Below are 23,373 nucleotides of genomic sequence, written 5' to 3'. Positions count from 1 at the left end.
AAACGTCACCATGATTAAGGAGGTAATGAGAGATCACCCGCAGAGTATAGGCAATAGGAATGGTATACTTAATTTCACAACAGATAAATTTCATTGTTTTATGTGAGGCCTATTTGTAAGGAGAAATGCCTGGAAATTGATGAGGAGTTAGTAAAGAAGTGTTATCACAATGGCCCACCCTGTCCAGAGTAGTTGCAACTTCATCTATGAAGACAGGGTGGTAAGCGAATACATGCAACAATCACAAGTCAGGGTTCGTATTACATTTATCCACATAGGAGGCAACTGCAAATGAACTCAGAGTAATGAGACTCTTGGGGAGAAAGAACAGGACACACAGGGCCACGGGCTCCTCACCAACAGTTGGTGAATAGAAGAGCAGGAGGAAGGACTAAGGAACTTGCTTGTGAGGTATGAGAATAACTTTAAAAAACCCTGTTATCCTTTAAACTGAGTCTCCAGGAGCCCATGGAATCTGGACATATAATTTTTAATTGGTACCAACACTGAAAAAGTTGGAAGGAATGAAATTAATGATAAAAAACCATTTATTTATTTATTTGCAATAGATCCAATCTGTTATCATGGTAGCACACACAGAACTGTTCCTGGTGGTTAAGTACTGCTGAGTCGGCTCCAACTCCTGATGAACTTATGTACAAACCTGCACCACCCTCACAACAGCTGTTGTCTTTAAGCCCATTACTGTACACACTGCACCACTCCAATATTACGCTTTCATATTATGCCCACAGGAAGCACTTTTAATGAGCTATTGCCCATTCATCTATTTGACCACATCTTCAAGTCCAGTGTGTGTGTCTTACACCTACAGCACTGTTTCAGTGCCAGACTGTATCAGCTATGTCTTACGTGCTCAAGAGCCACGTGTAGCTAATGGCTACCATACTGGACCGCACAGGTGCATGGTGTATGTAATATGATATCAACAAACACCAAAAGGTGTAGAAGAGAACTGGATTTGGCTAGATGTCTACCAGGAAAGTATGCCCAGTAAGTTTGCAAATAGCAGTAGCTCTATCATTTTACCAAATCCAGCTCCCACCTCACTGCCATAGAGTCAGTGCTGATGGACTCAACCCTCCCGTGGGCTGATGAGACTGTGACTACTTCTTAGAGCCGAAAGCCCAGTCTTTCTCCAGAGGAGCTGCTGGTGGTTTCTAACTGCCGACCACGGGGATTCGCAGCCCAATATTTAACCACTCTACCAACCAGGATATATTCAAATTACATCACTCAGCCCATATCCAATAAATACAACTACAATCCTTTTAAAGGAACAGAGAAGATAGGCATACTTACCATTTGAAGTGTAGTGATGACTTCATGTTATATTCCACTATTAATGTCTCCTCCTAGCCCTTCAGGGACTGTAATCTCAACAAAAAATGTTCCAAGTCTCTTGTTTATATAGTGGTGCACACAGGACTTTGTCCAAAGCAAAGGATCATCAGAATCAAATGAAATCAAATGAAGCCTGTTACCACCCCAACTCTTGGGAAAGGGAGGAGGAAGCTGACCTCACCATTCATGACAGCCTGAAAGCACTCTCACTGACCTAAACCACAAGGTGCTTACTTGTTCTTTGTGGGTGATTGTGGTCCAGCAAGATGTGCACTGGTCGAGGGAAAAACATATGGACTGAATTTGAGTTCTTGTATGGCTAATCAGCTGGGAAATTAGACTATACCATAAACATGCACACTCAGGACATTTTAAAAATCAGTCTTTAACTTAAGAAACAAAGTAATCAGTTTAAATAGTAGTTACCTAACTGGAAGTTTCCTTATATCAAGTAAAATACATAACTTCACAGCTTATTTGCTTAGACATGGGCTGGAAGGGGTAGGAGTGATAAATATTTGCGTAGTTCCTCTCTCTTTAAATAGTCTAAATGAAGTTCTTACTAATCTGTAGAGGCTATATGCCTTGTCATGGAGTCAATTCCAACTCAATGTTATCTGGAACTCTCTCAAGGGGTGTTCAAGGCCGAAACTTTGTGGAAGGAGACAGCCCCATTTTCTGCCGTGGAGCAGAGTGGATTCAAATGACCAAACTTTTGGTTGTCAGCTGAGTATATAACCACTGGGGCTCCATATACAGGCTGTACAATATCTTATATACTGTGATGTATAATATGTAATATGTATTATTTATGCCATATAACACATGATATAGCTCCCCTCTGAACAGTAATGCATATCAGTTTCTCTGCAGTGAAGTCAATAATACTCTCCTTCTTAGAATTCACTGTCAGTTTCAATATGGGAACCTGCATGCCTGTTATCTCTTACCAGAATGCTGTTTGCTGGCAGCCGGCTACAGGCATAGAGGTTTTATTGGACCTGACTGACAAATATCTGTTTATCCAAGAGATTTCAAGACTAGTACCACTGAGTAAATCCAGATCCTCTGCTTTGTTTCAAACTGGGATATGTACGTGTGTTGTGTATGTGTGTGTGTGGTGGTGGTGTTGTGTTGCATTGCATTGGTCAAATCTGCTGCACAAGACCTCATTAAAGTTTTGAAAAGCAAGAATGTTACTCTGAGGACTAAGGTGCCCTGCCCAAGCATGGTATTTTCAATAGCCTGATGTGCATGCGAAAGTTAGACACCAAATAAGGGAGACGGAACAAATAATCAACGCATTTGAATGTATGGTGCCGGCAAAGAATCTTGAGAGTACCACGGACGGCCCAAAGAACAAACAAATCTGTCTTGGAAGAAGTACAGCCAGAACGCTTCTTAGAAGCAAGGAAGACAAGACTTCGACTCACCTCACATACTTTGGACATGTTATCAGGAGAGACCAGTCCCTGGAGAGGGACATCACACTTGGTAAAGTAGAGGGGCAGAGAAAGAGAGAAAGACCCTCAAGGAGATGGACTGACACAGTGGCTACAACATTGGGTTCAAACACAAGAACAACTGTAAGAACGGTGCACGATCGGGCAGTGTTTCTCCCTGTTGTACATAGAACTGTTATGAGTCAGAACCAAGGCGATAACATCTACCACTCTCTTTATATATATGTGTGTGTATATATATGTGCGTAAATATATATATATATATATTTATATACATATATATATACATATATATATACATACATATGTTTGTTTTCTACAGAGAATTAAAGCTATAGCCTCTCATAGCATATGGAGACCTATAGAAAGCTGAGTCTTTAAAGTTTTTTAATGTAAAGGAGGTGGCTGGAGAGAATAACAAAATGCTGGATATTTCTCTTCAGATCGACAAATGGAAGCACATAAAGCAGAAAGGGTAAAGGGGCAAACTCACCTGCATTGGAGCCAGTCAGATTATAACGTGCGTTCAGCTTTTTGATGATGTTCTCGTGGATTTGGTACCACTCGCTCTCGGTGTTACACCTACAAAACCACGAACACACTGTTAAACAATCACGGTGCAGGACAGCAACCGAGAACTTCAGGGCATACCTGCCCGTTTTGTTACAACCCCTGTAAAGGGCTTCCCGACACCGCCCTGGGAAGCCCTCGCAGCCAGCTGCAGATGACCGTTCGTTTTAGCTTGGTGCTCCAAGTGGAGCGGAAATGTCCACACTGAGTAGTCTGACTATTCAGACAGCTCGTCAGACCGAGATGAACAACTCAGACTCTGCTCCATTCACAAGTTGATTCTGCCTCATAACGATCCTATAAAGTGGGGTCGAACTGACCCTGGATGTTACGAAGATTGTAACTCTATGGGAGTAGAAAGCTTCATCTTTCTCCGGAGGAACAGCTGGTGGTTTTGAACAGCTGACCTTGTGGGTAGCAGCTCAATGCATAACCACTATGCCATCAGGGTTCCTTTCTGCTCACAGATAGGAGAAGATAAAAGAAGGCATCTTGGAATTCACTGCGCACTGTAGAAGGGAGTGCAGGTGAAGAGGCTGATTCAAACCCTCATTACTCCCAAAGCTTTGTTGTTGGAGTAAACAGAATACTAGCTATGCCTCCTTTTGTGCAATATGGATAATAGACCAGAACATGAACTTCACCTAAGCCAAACCCATTGCAGAGCTGATTCCAATTCATAGTGACCTGATGTGTTACGTCCAGAACAGCACTGCCCCACAGATGGTCATGGTCATCCTGACGGAGAGCCCCTGGTGGGAGCGCTGATGCACTTGGTGAAGTGCTTGGGTGGTGACCATAAATGGAGTGGTCTGAACCCACTGGCTGCTCCGTGAGAGAAAGCAGGACAGCTGCTTTAGCCTTGGGGACTCTATCGGGCAGTTCCAGCCTGTCCTTTAGGACACTATGAACGAGCTGTGATTGGGTCAAAGGCAATGTGATCTGTGTTTCGTTTGCTTTGACTGGGTAGTCTTCGTGAAAACAGATCACCAAGCCTTTCTTTCAAGGTACTGCAGAGTGGATTTAAAGTGCCAACCTTTCAGTCAGCAGTCCAACGCAAATGATTGGGCCACCTCTCAAACCAAGGCCATCGTGTGGATGCCAGCTCATGGTGACACCAGTGGGCGGAATAGAACTGCCCTCAATAGTGGTTCTGAGACGGCACACCTTCATGGGAAAGGATCGCCTCCTCTTTCTCCTGAGAAAAGGCTAATGGGTTTGAACAGCTGACCTCAGTTAGCCATCTAATGCAGAACCTGATGCACCACCAGGGCTCTTCTTGTGTCGCCTCCCCCCAAAAGCTCACTGCCATCGAGTTGATGGCAACTCATAATGACCCTGTAGGACAGGGTAGAACTGCCCCCGTGAGTTTCTGAGACTAACCATTTTTGGAAGTAGAAAGGAGTGGCTGGTGGTTTCAAATTGCTGACCTTGCAGTTAGAAGCCCAATGTGTAACCACTACACAACCAGGGCTCCTGTGTCACTTAGAGACCTTAATGATATGCTTGAGCTTATGACCAGCAAATTGCTTCTTATAAGCGAGGACAGGGAGACGTGTTATAAGAAGGGCCCAATTCCCGAAGGCCAACATCATGTGTGGCAACTGAAGCCGAGGGCCAGTCAGTGAAAACGATGAAGACTCAATGAGGAAGAATGACACAGTGACTACAACAATGGGGACGATGTAGCAATGATTGTGAAGGTGACCCAGGACCAAGCAATGCTGCACATTGTTGGTATCAAGGGTCCTATAAGTTAGAACCAACTCCGCGGCACTAAATAAGAGCCGCAAGCCAAGAGCAGCAAGCCCCGTGTGCTGTCTGACCCTTCCCTGAGGAAGGATTACCCCTTAGCTGGGCATGTTTACCTATTTGCCACCATCTTTTTAGAAGCCACGTGGCCCTCCCCAAACCAAAACCATGGCTGCTACATCGCTTCTGAATGCCAAGACCCTGCAGAAGTTTTCGGAGGCTGTCCACCTTCACAGGAGCAGACAGCCTCGTCTCCAAGCACTGACCGACCCAGGGGTTACAGCTCCATCACTCAAAATGTTCCAGAGCATGGCTTTCTTTCCTCGTGGTCTCATCTGCAGCACATCAGTCATGGTGGTGTGATTAGATTTATTTTATGTCATCATCGAAGGCTTTTCCAGGAGGTACTGATGGGAGGTTATTTTCCAGCCAGTTAACAGTGGGCCACCACACAGAGCGCTGAGGCTTGAGAGGCGGGGAAATTAAGATGGAATGAAATCATCCCACCTGTCCAGCTCTAAGACAGCAAATTGCCATTTCGTCCATTCCACTTCAAGTTTTCTTATTTCAGCCCACTGGGGAAGGAAGGAAGATGGCTTGCTTTCTATTAGATAGTTAAGTGATTCCAGATTCGTGCTTTTAACCTATAAAACTCAAAATAAAATCAAAACTTCCAAAGTATGTGACTGGGATATCTTTCAGGCTCAGGCAGGGACTTTGCTATTGTCCTATGTGTGAATGCAGATTGGCTAGGGATTCAGTAACCTGAAGAGGTAGAAATTTCCTCTAAATTGTTTCTAATACTTTCCTAGCATGTTGTACGAAATCCACAGCTCCTTCTTAATCCACAGGGACTGTTAGAATGGATTAGAATTCCTTCTTGTAAGGGCTTTACAATGTGCTGAACTGGCCCTTTGAAGAGCACTTTCTTCCAACTAGAATTATCCAGAACCTTACTTGATGTTTAAGACAAAAAAAAACCCCCCAGACTATAAAAATCACCAAGGGCAGCAGAATGCATTCTTATGAGCACAGCTCCCACAGCAGAGCTGGAAGTCATGGGTTTTCCTCGTCTAGCTGCATAATCAAGGGTAACGAATGTAACTGTGGGGTGGGGAGCGATGTTTTCCCAACAGCTACCTATACTCAAGGAGAATATTCTGAGAAATGATGGGATTGTGTTTGTGAAGGCCACGTGATAGCACCACTAGGGCATTCTAACTCCCACCACTAGGGTGGGAGACGGCATTCAGGAACACGGAACTAGGTGACAAGACAATAGCTCGGGCTCTAGAGTGACTCAGAGTGGGGTTGCTAACCACAAGGTCAGCAATTTGAAACTACCAGCTGCACTGTGGGAGAAAGAGGCTTTGTACTCCCTTAAAGAGTTACAACCACAGAAGCCCACAGGAGCAATTCTATTGCATCCTACAGGTCGCCATGCGTTGGATCCACATGATGGAAGTGAGTTGTTGCGCTTCCATATTACCTGTGTAACTCCAGGCAAGTGGTTGGGCTTCTTTGCCCTCTTATAGGTAAACTGAGGTAAAAATATCTGTTTGGGTTTAAGTAATAAGTGAGGCAAACATTAACCCGCTGCCTAGCACACAGAGAGTGCAGAGTAAAATGGTGGATCCTGCCATCGGTATCCCTTCAGATAGCTAGTGAATTGCCAGGAGAGTTTAGAATGAAGAGTAGGATAGATTTACCCCAACCAAAGAAACTGAGAGTTTGATTAAACAAAACATGGACGACCTTGAGAAGAATGAGCAGCCTCGAACCCGTCGCGTGCTCAGGAGGAACTTGCACCTGGATCAGGAGGCATGTGTGCAAAGGCACCAAGGACACACCGCGTGGCTTAAAATCAGGAAAGGTGTGTGTCAAGGGTTGTGTCCTCTCACCACACTTATTCAATAAAGCGAGCTGTGTGAATTTGTGTAAGTGTCCTATTACAAGCTAGACATACCTGCATTGCATCCTCACCTTTGTGCCCCCTTCCTCTCTAATCCTAAGAGGTTGGTGGGCTGCTTTCCTATTTTACATTGTTAACAAAGAGAGCACAAGCCCGCAGGGGCCAGTAGACCTCCGTCCACCGATGGGGAAAAAGAAAAAGAAAACTATGAACAGAGCTGGGCATATCAACACACATACCCGAGTAAAAAAAAGGGAGCATGCTTGTACTTCGAGGCCACCAAAAATATGGTTCTCAAACCGGACACGTGGGAACCCCAGGGGTCTGCTTCAAGGATCTCACTATAGATCAGCTCTCCATGTCAACACTAGTTGGAGACACTTAAGCAGCAGCATCCAAATCCTATGCTTTTTTTTAAAAATCACTTGATTTAGGACTTGGACTGTATTCTGTAACTTCCTTTGTGGAATAAGGAGGGAAATCACTGAGCTTCTCTTTCTTCAGTCTACTCAGATTTAAGTAACTTACATTGAAAATAATCTCACTTTTCCAAGCATAAATTTACTCACCAGCACAACTGCATATAGTGATTTGGGGGGAGAGATGCCGCCAATCTACACATCTCCTGAGGCCAACCCATCCCTTACTGTAACATTACCCATGTGACCAGTAGGACCGACATGTGAGCGGCACCCACCCCGTCTCCCAACACACGCACACTTCTTACATGTACACTTTCAGGACGAGGTCATCCTTCGTCTCTCCCGTCAGCAGGTCGGCGATGCTCAGAACGGCACAGCCAAAGGGGCGTCGGTATTGGACACTGCAGGCATTCTTCTTTTCTCCTGCCCCCATTCGACCTGCCCAGGAGGAAGCAAGCACCACAGGATCACTTGAGGAGATGCCACTTCCTGAGTGGCATTACAGCTATATAAGGTAGGCCACACGCTATGTGAATGGTGCAATGGAAAGAGCACTGGTTTGGGGGCAACAGAACATGCTGCTCTGATTTGGGATTCTCCTCTCCAGCCAATGAGCTCGGAGACTTGGGGCCCGGAGGGAAGCCCTGGGTACCTGTTTCTGCCTGCAATGCACCAGGACCTGAGCCCCTCTGATGTCTGGTAGCTTCCTTCCCCCAAGGAGGTTGGTGCCACTGCAGGCGGCAATGGTGCCTAGTTATCTTTATTTCTTTTTTCCCCTTAAAAGCAATCATTCAGAAAATCATTTTTAAAGTTTCACTTTCGAAATGAAAACATTTGAAATGTTTTTCAACGTAGCAAGTAGGCCCAGGCAGCAGTTAGCGGTGACCAGGCAGCAGGCTCCTTGGAAGTCACTACTCCCACTCGCCTTCGGGATGGCTTTGAAGATGATTAGATTCTAACTTGCTTTCGCTGCCACACATGTTTAAACACTGGGATAGATGTTACTGCCGTAATTTAAAATTGGTACTTACTTGCAAATAGATAGTTTGTGAAGCAGGAATCAGGCGTTACACGGATGCTGAACTAAACAAGTTAACGTGGGGAGAAAACAAGAAACTGGCTTATCTGACTCCACATGCTTGCCAACGCCTCTAGAAGTTGTTGAAGTTCTCATATCGCACAAGATGACTCTAGCCCTTCCCAAAGACCAATGGGAAGTAGGAAAAAAGAGGTGGTGCTAAGACCTAGAGTGGCTTTCCCACCTCAGGGATCAAGGCAAACCACCTGTGCAAGTTGCCACTTTCCAAAAAATGCTTACAAACAGCAGCCCGAACCCTTCTCACGTGATCAGCGAGAGTCAAAACACACACACGGTTAAAAGAAGGGAGTTGCTCCTAGGATGTACAAAATGGAAGAATTTCAAATACTAGTTTCTCAGGATCAATGTTGTCCCACATGGCTCAATTTCAACCTATGATTTGATAGGCATTCCACCTGTAAACCAAACACTTCGTAATGTCATGTTTGAACTGATTTCTCAACCAATCGTACTTATATAACTGATTTCCAAAAATTTAAAACGTTGGTCATTCCCTAAATGAATCCCCTTACAGAAGTGCCTCAGGGAAGAGATGAGTCAGTCAGGGTGCGCTGTAGCAACAATGAAACATGCAATTTTCCTCTAGTTCTTGAATGCTTCCCCCACCCACTATCACGATCCCAAATCTACCTTACAAATCCGGCTGGACTGGAGGAGGTACACTATACAGATAAAACTGGAAACACAGAATATCCAGGACAGATGATCCCCTCAGGACCAGAGGTGAGAGTTGAGATACCAGGAAGATGGAGGGAAGGTGAGGAAAAAGGGGGAACAGATGACAAGGATGTATATATAACCTCCTCCCTGGGGGACACACAGTGGAGAAGTGGGTGAAGGGAAACGTCAGACCATGTAAGATATGACAAAATAAAAATAATTTATAAATTATCAAGGGAGGGAAGAGGGGGGAGGGAGGGAAAATGAGGAGCTGATACTAAGGGCTCAAGTAGAAAGCAAATGTTTTGAGAATGATGAGGGAAACAAATGTACAAAAGGGCTTGACACAATGGATGGATGTATGGATTGTGATAAGAGTTGTACGAGCCCCCAATATAATGATTTTTTTTAAAAAGTCTCCATTTCTATTTTTAATATTGCTACAAGTTGTACGGGGTTGAAGTACATGAAATATATACTCCATAGCCTTTAGAAGATTTCTGGGAGAAGTTTCCCAAAGTTACTTAAAAGCATGAAAGAATTTGGTAAGTCAAACTGAAAAAAAGGAAGCTTGGAGGACTCTGAACAAGACCATTCCTGAGGCCGCGTCCACCCTACATCCTGATGCACTTGAACAAGGGCAGCGGTGTGGGGCAGTCTTTTCGTTTCACTCACTTCAGCTCAAACTACACAAATGGGGGGTGGGGGTGGGGTGGTTCTACAAATAAGAAAGTTGAGGAATGCCATGAGACAAGTGGAGTAGACTCTGAGATAGTTTCTGTCTTTCTGACCCCTGTGAAGCCTACCAGCCACAGGTCCAGACCACGCAGGTCCTCCAAAATGCCATTTTCAGTTTCTCTCCTGGCTCTGTGGACGCCACTGCATAGAACACCAAGCCTGGTCCAGCTACCCTCCTGAACGGACAACTGACAGGAGCCCTGCTGCTGGCAATACTAGGCTTCCTAAGAATTCACTTTTGGGGGTTGGATTTCAGGGTGCATTCTCTAAGTGGGAATCCCAAGCGGGAAGGACGGTGGAAGGAGGAGAGGAAGTCAAGATATTTATCAACCAGCCAAACAGGGGGAGAGCCAAGTTGGCAAGAATTTAGTACTGGGTTGAGTAGAAGGATATACAATGATTAATTTCTTACTTTTCCTTCCCTATCTTTCCAACTCAAAAAACTGGGCTTAAATTCCCAGACATGAGGCGCTCCTGCTCTCTGCAATCAGTAAGGCTCAGTGTGCCCTTTCCCCACTAAACCCGGTCCGGGGGTGTTCTATAAACACTAAAAAGCATCTGTCGCTGATAGATAACAATTCCTCTGCTCCTTCATTCCCTGCATCAAAGGAGCTGGCCGACAAAGCTAGACCTTTCTTAAGAGTGTCTTGCCTTGAGTCTTTTTTCTTTGCAGTTTCAAAATGTCAAACAGTAAACACGCTCACGCAGCAGGTTTTTGCGATAATCTCCTAAGAGTAGTCATGGCACACAGCTTGAGGGGCAGGTACATTTGGGTTCAACAGTTATTGTGAAGCATGGAATGCATAATGACCATGAAATTCTTGATAAATAATAGCATCACTAATAAAATCCCATGCACAGGAGGGCTTCCAAATGCTCGTGGAAATATTCATTTTCGTTTTCTATGAACAATCTGAAGTCCCCTCATATTTGAAAGGCAAAAGAACCCCATTAAAATAGGGGTTCAGTCCTCAGCTGTCAATTGAAAGGTCAGTAATGTGAACTTACAGCTGTTCTGTATGAAACTGATTCTGCAAAGATTATAGACTTGGAAGTCCTATGGGGCAGGACAACAGCAAGCCCACAGCCACTGGGTTTCCTAGGCTAGAATTGTCAATGGGGCAGATGCCCACGTGTTTCTCCCTTGGAGCCACTGGATGGATCGGAACTGCCAACCTTCCATGTTTTCTAGCACCCCGAACCTCCGTATATCCTTTTACAAACTTTGAAAACCATTTTCTTTCAGGACTGTGGAAGATCGCATTCAAATTTTAGAAGTGTTTGCCTGATGATAGCTAAAACCACATTCTACCTTGTAATGGCCATTATACATCTGAATTAAAGTATGTGTGTGCATATATATATGTAGTTTTTTTTTTAATCATAGAATTATATAACAAGGTGCTTCACTGCCAGTCTGGGAGCAGGTGGGGGGTTGAGCTCACCAACACACAGCAGTTTGTATCCCAACTTCTCTTCTGTCTCACATTTGTCTTGCATGCTCACTTACAAACAGTTTGCTCCTTGTTTTACCAGCTCTCAAGTGGGAAACAGCATAAAAGGAGAAGGGTTTTCCGAATGGATTGTTATGAGAGAAAAAAATAAAAGAGAAACATCGATATCTAACTGAATTGCACAGCTTCTCTCAATGCAAACTGTGGCTAGCCCGTGCAAACAGCCAGGGATGACACAGGTAGAGGCCAACATGGAGGCTGCCTGGTGAAACATTCCTCCCTACAGAAGTACTCCCACGCAAGGAATACAGCGTAGCCAGTGAAGAAGGGGGCTACCATTCGCCGTTACCAGTTGGTTAGCTTTAGCAGAAAGGCTGTGAGGCTTTCCCATATCCATTGTAGCTAGCAACGCTGCCTTCAGTGCATGCTTTGACAGTGTTTAAAGCGAGAGAACACATTCTGTCATATTGGGTGAGTTCATTATATAGCCGTGTGTCTGTCTCTTGGAAGAAGGAATCCTATCACAAATCCGGTGGTCAAATCAAACCCCCCCCCCCCCAGTGGGGGAAGCTAGGGGCATCAAAAGGCGAGGGACACATTTATTTTTCTCTGTAGGCCTTTGTCAGACTCTTAAATACGCTGACCACAATGTAAAAACAGAAGGAAAAAAAATAATCCTCGATTCAGTATTTTCTAACCTTTCACTTGTAGCTTCTTCTAGAAGAGTACATTGTGATAATCAGCACTGGGAAAATGCCAATGGGTGTAGAACTTTCATAAACTGGTAAGAAACTCAGTTCCTGAAAGTTTTCTTGTAAGTGGTTAACAGAAATTAGAATTTTTTTTAAAGCAAATATCAAAATTCTGAATCACCTGAAACAAAATGAACCAAGAAACTACCAACAATTTTCAGAAAGAGGCCCAACTCCACATACGGCAGGTTGGGTGGAAGAAGCTGGAGAAGCCTATGAGTCTTGGAATCCTATGACTCTTGGATTTAGAATTGGCCCTAACTTCCTTCGGATCTCCATCCCAAGTGCATGACAAGCACATGAAGGCTCTCAGCAAGGCTTCTCCTGGGGATCTGCCCCTGGCCCAGGGGCCACGACGGTTGGTACTTACCGATGCGGATAATGTGCACGGTGATGTAAACGTCCTTCCTGAGCTCGCTGCTACCCAAATCCTAACAACGACAAACACAGGTTGGTTAGTTTCGAACCTGTAAAGCACACACACCAGCATTTACGGGTACAGAGTGCATGAATGTCACAAGTAACAGAAACGGAATGCAGACATTCCACATAGAGATTTTCTGTTTTTAATCTCCCAAGCATATGGTTCCCATCCTGGAACAAAAGCACCTCTATGATGAGCTCGCTGTAGGGCTACGGGTGTCCGGGAGTCCTCTGGAAGGGAAGCCCACTCTTCTTTTCTCCATTTACTCTCATTCCCTGGCCCATTCTCTACACTCTTAGTAAAGATATGTACAACGCAAGAAGCCTCGCTGAGTCCCAGCAGAGAAATACTCTGGAACGCAGAGGCCCACAGCAGGTATGGCACGTGCCCTGGGCACCACTTGAAGTGGGTGCCACTGAGCAGTCAGTATTAAACTCAGAGAGGCCCAATGCCCTTACTCAGTGTGGAAGACATCCACAGACATAGCAGGGGAAAGGAAGTCCTGTTGAGTTGCCCCATGTCGGAGCAGCTGATGAAGGCAGGTACGCCTGGCTAAGGCATGGTCACAATGTCTGTTCGGCTTGAAACTGGGGGCCCGGCACCACTTTGAGCTTTCTCCAAGATCCTTACCTTTGCTCCCCCCTTACATGCACTAAGGACACAAAAACACCACGGTGGCTGGTGGTAGCAGGATTCTGAGCACTAACAGCGCTGTGCATGGTTTTCAGCGTTTAACGTAGATTCACGTGGTTCGCTCACAAGAACTCCTTTCTGCTAAAGAAGATGAAGCCCAATGGGAGGACCCCGCCTGGTGGATGAGGCAAGGTCCACTCACTCACCACAAAGAGAGAGCAGTGTCGCTCCGGCTTATCCGGGGCCTTGGGAAGTCCATTTCTGTTCAGCCTCAAGAAAAACCTCTCGCTGCAGGAGAAGCAAAGATGCACACTTGAAACCTAGGTGACACGTCGGGACTCGTTCTTTTTCTTCAATAAATGAACGAGTGAATGTGTGTTCTAGCTGAAAGTTCACACAGCAAATTAGACATGCTTAAAATGAACACTGTTTGTATGTGAACTGTTCTGTACCAAGATTACAGCTTTGACGGCGTGTCTGCATTGTCATTTCCTCCACTCCGTCTGCTTTGGGTCCACTGGTCCAGTGTCCTCCCTTCCTTGCCGTCTCACCTCTCCGACCATGTGGTCTACGCTAATTCATGGTTTGGGAGCCCTTCTTTTCTAATGGTCTTCCTCCTAGCAGGGAGGCTCAACACGCACCAGCCCATCTGCCCAGCATCCAAAGTTTCTTTCTGAGAGGGATCCTTGGTTAAGAAAGGAGCCCTGAACCCTGAGACCAGTCAGCTGCCATCACCTACCACCGGGGAAGGAGAGGCAGTAACACTTTAAGGCGATGTAAGCTGTGGTGCCTGTGACCGAGTGGATGCTTGTGACCCTGAGATGACCTTTACTTCCTGATGTTAGCCCCAATTGATCGGCTTAGGAAATACCATGTTTTCTGTAACTGTGACTCAATATTGCACATAAAAGATAATGTTTTCAAAGAGGCTGCCGATAAGAGACTTCAAAAGAAAAATGAGGTTTTACAAAGAAATTCTTGCCCCCCAAAAGCAGTTCTTTCCCAATATGTGATGCATGATGTTAAAAAATAAATATCATCCCAAGAAAAATCAATAAACCAGCTACGAGCAGCTTCAAATCTCAACAGAATGTCAATGCCCATGTGCCCATGACAGAAATAATCAAATGGCTGGCTGCCTCAGGCTGAGAAGATATAGCCACTATGGAAGAAGGTGCAATTCCTTCAGGATACCTTCATTTAGGGAACATGGGGGGCGGGGAGGGAGCACGTGGGGGGTGGGAAGTTTTAGGACATTAGATTCAAGTCATAGAAACCACCAGCTGCCATGAAGACGATTCTGGCTCCTGGGGGCCTGTGTGCCAGAGTAAACTGCTTCCTAGAGGGGTCAAAGCTGTGACCTTTTGGAAGCGCATAGGCAGGTCTTTCTTCACAGCCCCTCTGGGTGGATTAGAAATGCCAGTCCGCCCATTAGCAGTCATGGTACTGACCATTGTACTGCAGGGCTCCTTTTAGTAACATCTGTTATCCGAAGTCTTCCTTCTCTCATATGAAAGGAAGATGAAAGCCCTATAAACAGATCTTTAAGATAGCAAATAGGAGCGCTGGGAGTGGAGTGGTTATGTGTTGGGCTGCTAACCACAAGGTCAGCAGTTCAAAACCACCAGTCCGTCCACTGGAAAAAAGCGAGGCTTTCTACTCATGTAAAGAGCCACAGTCTTGGAAAGCCAACAAAGCAATATCCTGTCCTATAGACTTACCAAGAATCAGCATCAATTCATGGCGGTGAGTGAGTGAGTGAGTGAGTGAGTGAGTGAGTGAAACAGCACAGGGATTTGAATTTATGGCTTCTTGGAACATTGATTTACTCTCTTTTGTCATCTAAATCTAGGTACATATATTTAAAAGTGTTCAGTGCATGGCTTAATTCTTTTTCTTTCATTATGCATATTCTTTACCTCTCGTATCAGAACTGGCAATCAATACACATTTCCACACCTATTACCTTGGTCTTTAATTTGACACCCTCCCACCCCCACCGAGCAGGTGCAAACAGTAGAGACAAATTGCTACAAGCATCCCCAGTTGAGACTCAAGTTCACATTTTCTTCGGAAGTAGAGGAGGGTGGGAATGACAGAGACAACCTAGGGCACAGAGCTAAATTAATATCAGCCAACTGCCTTTGACTGTAATCCAGAGAAAATGACTGTAAGTGCTTTTCATAGTGGAAGAAAATTCATCATTATTTCAGATTTTCAAGATTTAATAAAAGAAACTGCAAAACTTCATTTTGGGATAAAGGAATGACACTTTTAATAATCATATTGTTAGATAATATTTTCTTTCTGTTAGTGTGAATTCACAACCTGACAGGTATGCTGATAAAGACTTCACAAGGATTAACTAATTTTATCCTCACTGTATACACAAGGGCCCTGGTGGTGTGATAGAGTAAGTCTTGGAATGCTAAACAAAAGGTCAGTTGTTCAAACCCACCAGCTGCCCCATGGAAGAAAAATGAGGCCATCTGTCCCAAAAAATCCCATATAAGGTCACTAGGAGTTGGAAATGACTTAATGGCAATGGCATTATTAATGATTACAATTACCATCATTTTATTATACTTAAACTTAGCTCCACAATCAACACCCAGGAAGCAGCAGCCAATAAATCAAACGGTGCATTACATTTGGCAAATCTGCTACACAAGAAGTCTGTAACACTTTTCAAGGTGTTAACACTTTTCAAGGTGTTAAAGAAACAGAGGCTGAATACTGGTACTTGGCTTTGCTTCTTAGACACAAGTCACCTATGAACATGTGATATTTATTGATTACATTTTGTAGCACAGAACAAAAGCAATGTCACAATTTTTCTTTCTCTTGTGTTACAGACAGGGAGCATCCCACCTCCCATCACTGCCATATGGAATTGACTCCAAGTCGTGCTTACATGTCTCACCTTGTACTTCTGTTTGAAGACCTTGCCAAAACATTCTATGACCTTCTAACGGGTCATTATAAAATGACGAACACCAATAATGAGTATACAGAGCCACTTTGTATATCAAATAGAAGTTGTATGTTTTTACTCTGTATATACGAGGAGGTACCCCAGAAAACAAAAACGGAATTGAACTAGGCAGAGCTAGGTGAGCATCAAGCAACTCACTCTGAGTTGGTGCACTCAGTGGCATTGCCGGAGAAGGTTCTCTCTGGTCACATTGAATTTTTTTGTAAAAGCAGTTTCGCTCGAACCTCGTTTTTTGTGATGGCCGACTTAAGTGAACAGCATACAGCTGTGAAATTTTGTTTCCTGCTTGGGAAAAATGCCGCAGAGACCATTGTGATGTTGAACACAGCTTACAAGGACAGCGCTCTGGGGAAAACTCATGGGTACGAGTGGTTTTTTCATTTCAAAAAATGTGAGATGTTGATCAATGACAAACCTTGTTCTGGACATCCAACAACTTCCTAAACGGATGAAAATGTTGACTTGTAGTGCATTTGGAGTTCATTCATTCAGAATGTTAATCAAGCTTTCGATTTAGAGGTTCTGCAAAGATTGAACAGTGTACAACAAAAAAAGGTCTGATTTGTGACAGACGGGGGACTGGTTTTGCCACCATGACAATGCACCTGCTCACACAGCCATCTCAGTGTGCCAGTTTTTAGCAAAAAGCAGCATGCCTCTCTTGTCCCATGCACCTGACTCACCTGACCTCACTCTGTGCGACTTCTTTTTGTTTCCTCGTGTGCAAAAGGAAATGAAAGGACAGCTATTTGATGATGTAGAAGAGGTGAAGAAAAAATGAGGGAGGTGCTGTCAGATATCCAAACAGATGAGTTAGAAAAATGTTTCAAGTATGGCATTGCAGATTTGACCAATGTATTAAGTGTAATGGAAAGTACTTTGAAGGTGATAAGGTTGTTTTGCAAAAAATGTTAAATACATAGCTTTGAAAAGAAAATCGTTTTTTGGGAGGGTGCCCCTCATATTCAAAATATCAAAACTTTGATCTTTATCCTGATAGAATACAACTACTCCATACGGCCAGGTTCCATCAGTGTTCTGATAAAACAATGTGTCCTAAAGTATTCTGTTTCAGAAATAAACCACTTTATTTCTGTCACTACTTTAATTTCACTAGTCTAGACAGAATCCTGACTATGCAGTATTATCCTGTATCATATCCTGTTTCAGAAAAAATGTCAGTATGTACTAAGCCGTTGACATATCCTTTAACTTAAGCACGGCTTAGGGGCAGATAAAAATAGACTAAGATGAGCACTATAGAGAAGCAAATCATGTGCTTTTCCTTTTCTTTTAAAAGGGGAAAAAAAGAAATTTGGAGGACTTCTTTTTTGACACTTGATATTTTGAAATTATAATTCCAAAGAGCTGCACGTGTTGTTGTTGTTTTAATTTTAGCTTTCTGGCTGTGCTTGTACCTCCAGCACTTCCATACGACGACGACGTTCTGCTCCTCAGTAAGGAAAGGGGGCTCCTTCCTGCTGTGGCCATTTAGCAAACGTGGAACCACCAAGGGCATGCTAACATGTTCTCTGTTCTGCCTGGTTTTGGACAACCTCGTGTGAACTTAATTCTCACAGTCCAAACCCATCCAAGTCAGCCTAGGAACACACCTCCTGAGGAAGCTGATGCTCTACCAACCTTCTCAGCTTGAAGGCAAACACGTCTCTACTAGCTGAGGTGCAAGGGAGCCCAGTTCTGGCAGAATGTGCTGTTGGACAGTCTATGATGGCAGGGCAATGGCTGGACCACGGAGGCCAATTAAAAACAAATCTTTATATACATTTAGTAACTTGCTGCTCCTATACAAATTCATTCCATTGTTCGCTGGCTTTGGTGTTCAGCAAGTAGTTCATTGGCAAATGGTTCTAGAGAAGTATAGCAAGTCATTCTGGAATCATTTGAATTAGAATTATCCACCCACGCACTCACACATGTTTTGCGAATAACAGAATGTAGGCCTGAAGTTCAGGAGGAAAACTGGAACAAATCGGTGGTATTTCATTCTGGATCATCTATAATTCTCTGATCTCTCTCACTTAGACTTTTGCACCGCATGCAAAAGGTATTTTTGGTCTTGTATTTTAAGCTTAAAGGCATCTCTTTAGAAAATAAAGCGAGCTGTGTGAATTTTTTAGAAGTGTCCTATTACAAGATAGACATACCTGCATTGCATCCTCACCTTTGTGCCCCCTTCCTCTCTAATCCTAAGAGGTTTGTGGGCTTCTTTTCTATTACATTGTTAACAACTAGAGCACAAGCCCATGATGGTTAATCTTCATGCTCCATCCACTAGGTAGCAATTTGCTTGGATCTTGGTGTTTAATAACTACTCCCGGATTGCCACGGATTGAATTGTGTCCCCTCAAAACATCTGTCACTTTGGCTGGGCGATTATTCTTAGTGGATTGGAAGCTAAGTAACTATGCAATTATCTTCCATGATATGATTTGATGTCATAAATGAATTCGTTCCAAGGGCACTAGAGTGGGATGCAGCACCTTACTCAAGTCATAGCCCTGGTTCTAAGAGACAAAAGGAGATTGAGCTGAGGAGAGGGAGGAGAGACCTCTGAAAACCAAACCCACTGCCATAGGGTTGATTCCAACTCATAGCGACCCTATAGGCCAGGGAAGACTGCCCCCCTGAGGTTCTGAGACCGTAACTCTGGGAGTGGAAAATCCCATCTTTGTCCTGAGGGTAGTTTTGAACTGCAGACTTTGAAGATCAAGTAACCACTATATCACCAGGGGTCCTATGGAGGGAACTCAGTACCACCAAAAAACAAGTGCTGGGAGCAAAGCACGTCTTTGAGATCTGGAGTCCCGGTGTTAAGAAGCTCCTGGGCCCCGGGTAGAATGATGTCAAGACACACAGACATCTCCGAGGTATGTAGCGTCCAGAGATGCTAAAAGGAGGCACGCGCTTTCCCCCAGGGCAAAAGGAGAAAGCCTTCCCCTAAAGGTGGTAGCCTGAATTAAACGCTTTTTTTCTTTTTTTAACATTTTATTAGGAACTCTTGCAGATATTATTACAATCCATAGTTCCATTAGATCAAGCATAATTGTACAATTGCTGCCCTCATCATTTTCAATGCATTTTCCTTTCTTCTTGAACTCCTGAATATCAGTTCCTTTTTACCCCCTCCCTTCCCCATCCTACCACCCCCTCGAACCCTCAGTAAATTATATATATATATATAGCCTTACCTTATATCATCCCATATATCCATTCTCCTTAAATTCTAGTGCTCATGCCCTTTGAGTGGGCTTATACAGTCAAGATAGCCATATGTGCATCTTCTCCCCCCCCCCCACCACCACTTCCCTTATCCTCAGGAAGTCAATACTCCCCTTGCTGTTTCTGAGCAGATACTCTATCTTGAATTTAGCTTCTTGAACTCTATATTGAATAAATGCTTCTTGAACTGAGGGAGAATAAATTTTTGTTTGTTAAAGCCATCTAGTTGTGATATTTCTGGTATAGCAGCACTGGGTAACTAAGATGTTGGCTAAACAAATGCATTCTTTTAAGACAAACACAACAAACCCCAAGTAAGTTGGAGGCTTTAACTCCTTCTCAACTTCCCCTTCCTTCCCTGAATTATCCTTCACTTCACTGTAGGGAAATGTACAAAATTCTCTAAAGAGCCACTTTAGCCAATCGTGCCTCACCACCAGATGTATGATTCACCTAAATTAGCTTCAGTGTCTCCAGATTCTAGGACATGCTGTTTAATGCACATTCTACATCTGATGACACATCAGACAAGCACTGTCAGTTATGAGCTGAAAGATTGGTGGGAGAGCAGGAGAAAGACCTGTCATAAAGATTACAGCCTAGAAAATCCTATGGAGCATATTTACTCTTGTCACATGAGATCGCTAGGAGTTGAAATGTAATCAATGGGCCTGACAACAGCAATAATCCAACAACAACAATAATGGAAATATCTGCAATGACATCATTGCTATTTACTGTCTTCCTTTGTCTTAAGGAGTGAATAAGGGAATGTAATTCATCTATCTAGGAGCATGAGGAAATCTGAATCAATATTGCTCTAGTAGAGGAAAACCATCATTTGACTTCCCCACTTACTACCATGTTCTGCCAAAGAAAATTTCACTGCAAGAGAAATTTCATGCCCACATGATTTCTTTTGTGTGAGCCCTCATAATCCCTTGTATTATATACCAACACGGCTGGCGTCTTGCTTTGGAAACAACATAGAATAATGCATCACAATTAGTTATTACTAATAATCTACCTTTTTCTCACATGGCTCTGAGAAAAGCAAGACAATGAAATGAGTAGCGGGGAATCTCCTGCATTGCCCCTGGGGAAAACATAAAGACTAGATATGTGCCACCTGTGCATTCTCATTTAATCTCAAAATATTCTATAAGCTAGGAGCCCCTGGTGTCCCCATATCACATGAGAGAAAAATTGAAGCTTGGAGTTATTAGGTAGCATTGCATGGCCAGTTAAGGATAGGGTACCAATATTAATTTCCAGATTCTAACTCCGGGCTTCATTCTTAATCACAATGCTATGCTACCTTAGAAAGAACAGAGGACTTCAACAATGAACAAAGAATAACAAGACTATCATAGGAACCTAGAATGTTTAGTGTGGATTTTTTCGGGGTGAAATAACAACTAAATAACTCAAATGCCACATTAAAAACAACCACAAATAAAGCCCAAACCTATCAGTGCTCCACAGATGGATGGTCTCAGCAGACCTGCATTCTCAATGGTCTAAAGAATTCACCAACACAGAATACTGCATTTCAACAGCCGTTTTGTAGACGTGTTCTTACCAGAGATGCAAATACCGGGGGAGTCATATCAGAAACTTGAAGACCCCAACAGCTCGTCTAGTCCTGAGCAGAATGCTCCTGCTCGTCCACCCATCCTAGGGTCACAGTCATTCAATAGCAGCAGCCCTTCTCTTGACGAGGCCCCACATAGGGTCTTGTACAGGAGTCTCGGTGTCGCAATAGGTGAACACTTGAGTCCTAGCCAAAAGGTTAGCGGCTCACACCTACCCAGCAGCTCCACCGAAGAAAGACCTGGCTTCAGTACATATTACAGCCAAGAAAACCTTATGGGCTAGATCTACTCTGTCACAAGGACTCCGTATATGTAGAAAATGGACTTGTTGCAATCTAACAACAACAGGGTCTTAGGGACGCTGACCCTGACCCCCACCACTACTACCCAGCTAGATCTGGAAGGGTCCTCCTAGGCCTCTGGGTGGTCCTATGATCCACACTAAGGGAGGCCCATATGACCCATACTAAGTGCATCATAGTCAGGCCCTACAGTACAATCTGCTGACTTCAAAGACAATATAACTAAAAGATGCAAATGGCCAAATACCAAAGAGATGCTCACACATGTGAGTTCAGGGGCTAACATTTTATGGCTTATTCCATGTGAGAAAGACACTTCCTAGTGCTTAACGCATAGTGAGGAAGACAGTTACTGTGTAACAAAGAACAACTCAAAACGGCAAAACTCAAGCAGCTCCCTAATTTGTAGTAAGGTGGCCAGAAACTGGTACTGCCACAATCCAGGGGAATTCCTTTGGGGAAAGAGGTGAAAGGTGTGCTGGAGCTCTAGGGTGGCCACTGGACTATGGGTTTTGGTGCATAAAAGAAGGAAGGAACAAAGACCTAAAGGCAGTGAACCCTCCAGTGGTCAATAGAAGAGGCCACCTGGCCTTCTTGCCCAGGACTCGGAACTGGTGTGTACAACATCCTGCTGGGGACTTACACCAAGGAGGCCTTCTCCAGGGAGATCGGGATGCATGAAGTCAGGATAGACCTGAAAGCTTCCTGCCTGTTTAAGAGCCCAGTCATGTCAAACACCGCAGTTCTGCCCTTTGGGCTGAGAACAGTTGACAGTCCTGTGACCAGCATTAATGCCAGAAACCAGGCACCAAAGGCCTACTATCTTTAGGTCAAAGGCTTCTCCCAGTCTTCTCCAAACCACATGACGGATACAAATGTCTTAGGAATACAAGAAAGGGACTCCTCAAGCAAGCTTTCTTGGATATGGTCACTAAAGGGATTTCTGCGTTTAAAACTAAAGCATTAGGGTAGTGGCTCTTATAAGTCAAGAGAAAGTGAGAGAGGAAGAAGATCCTTCATGGAAATGTTTCCACAATTCTTCACCTAAAAAGGGCAGAGGTGTTGAGGGGGTGGGGTGTGTGTGTGTGTGTGTGTGTGTGTGTGTGTGTGTTGACATGCTACTAATACACAAGTACTAAATGTTCAGCGATTCCCTTTACAAATATTTTAATGTTCAGGAACTAAGCAACCAACTAAAATAATGGCTTTGTGAGAATAGTCAGGGTTTAATTCGAGTTGACTGATACAAGGGGGAAATCCTTTTAAAATAGGTAATTCAGTTAATTTTGAATAACCAGCCAATCATTTCTTAATATTATGGACGATTTGAAACTACTCCCTGCTATGTTTGCAGGGAATCAAGATCATGGGGATCAAACTCCGTTTAAGAAGTTAAAACTCAACTTGAACAAAAAGGAATGCAACTGAGCTCTTTCAAGTTATTAAAGAAACTATGTTCCAGCCACCCCGTTTCCCATGGTCCACCAAATAATCGGCTGGTAAATTAAAGAAACGGTCGGGCATGACAATCACGACACCAGCTCAGATGACTTGCGAAGCTAGAGGCCCAAAGGCTGACTCCAAGTTAATTTCTTTGAAATGGCTATGGCTTCCCACAGCAGAAAACACTACCTGAGGCAATGCATCTCCAGAGAAGGTGTTGTTGAGAATTGAGGTAGAAGGAAAAGTAAAACTGAAATGGACTAGAAGTTCTTTAGTGACTGAGGTAGTTAGTTTATTGTGCCAACCTGGCCGATAAACACACGTGGGGTTAATTGAAGGGCGGAGAGATAAATGGCTCAGGGAGCCTCGCCTTTCTAGTTCTCAGGTGTCCTGCTTTGTGATGGCCAGACCAGGGTGCAGCTGCCTTTGCCTGTCCCCTGCTTCAGCTGGCAAGGCTCACTTCCTGCAAGACATCCCCAAGGAGAAGCCGCATGGACATACGGTGATACAGCCCTGGGTGCTGGAGCAGCCGTATGGAGATCCTGCCAGTGCTG

The 23,373-nt window shown here is 44.0% G+C and overlaps 1 protein-coding gene across 1 annotated transcript in view; it reads right to left on the bottom strand.

The window, feature by feature from the left end:
• Nucleotides 1–23,373, bottom strand: part of DOCK4 (dedicator of cytokinesis 4) — a 503,583-nt gene that overhangs the window by 198,430 nt on the left and 281,780 nt on the right. The window contains exons 9-12 of the mRNA XM_045288941.1: nucleotides 13,451–13,532; nucleotides 12,558–12,618; nucleotides 7,790–7,922; nucleotides 3,322–3,410 (exon numbers count right to left, since the gene is read on the bottom strand). Of these exons, the coding sequence (XP_045144876.1) occupies nucleotides 3,322–3,410; nucleotides 7,790–7,922; nucleotides 12,558–12,618; nucleotides 13,451–13,532 (365 nt within the window). The remainder of the gene's footprint in view (nucleotides 1–3,321; nucleotides 3,411–7,789; nucleotides 7,923–12,557; nucleotides 12,619–13,450; nucleotides 13,533–23,373) is intronic.

The sequence above is a fragment of the Echinops telfairi genome, unplaced genomic scaffold (genome assembly GCF_000313985.2).
Source record: "Echinops telfairi isolate 266 unplaced genomic scaffold, ASM31398v2 ScPeMD7_23;HRSCAF=83, whole genome shotgun sequence".
NCBI lineage: Eukaryota > Metazoa > Chordata > Mammalia > Afrosoricida > Tenrecidae > Echinops > Echinops telfairi.
This window is presented reverse-complemented; position numbering and strand designations above follow the sequence as displayed.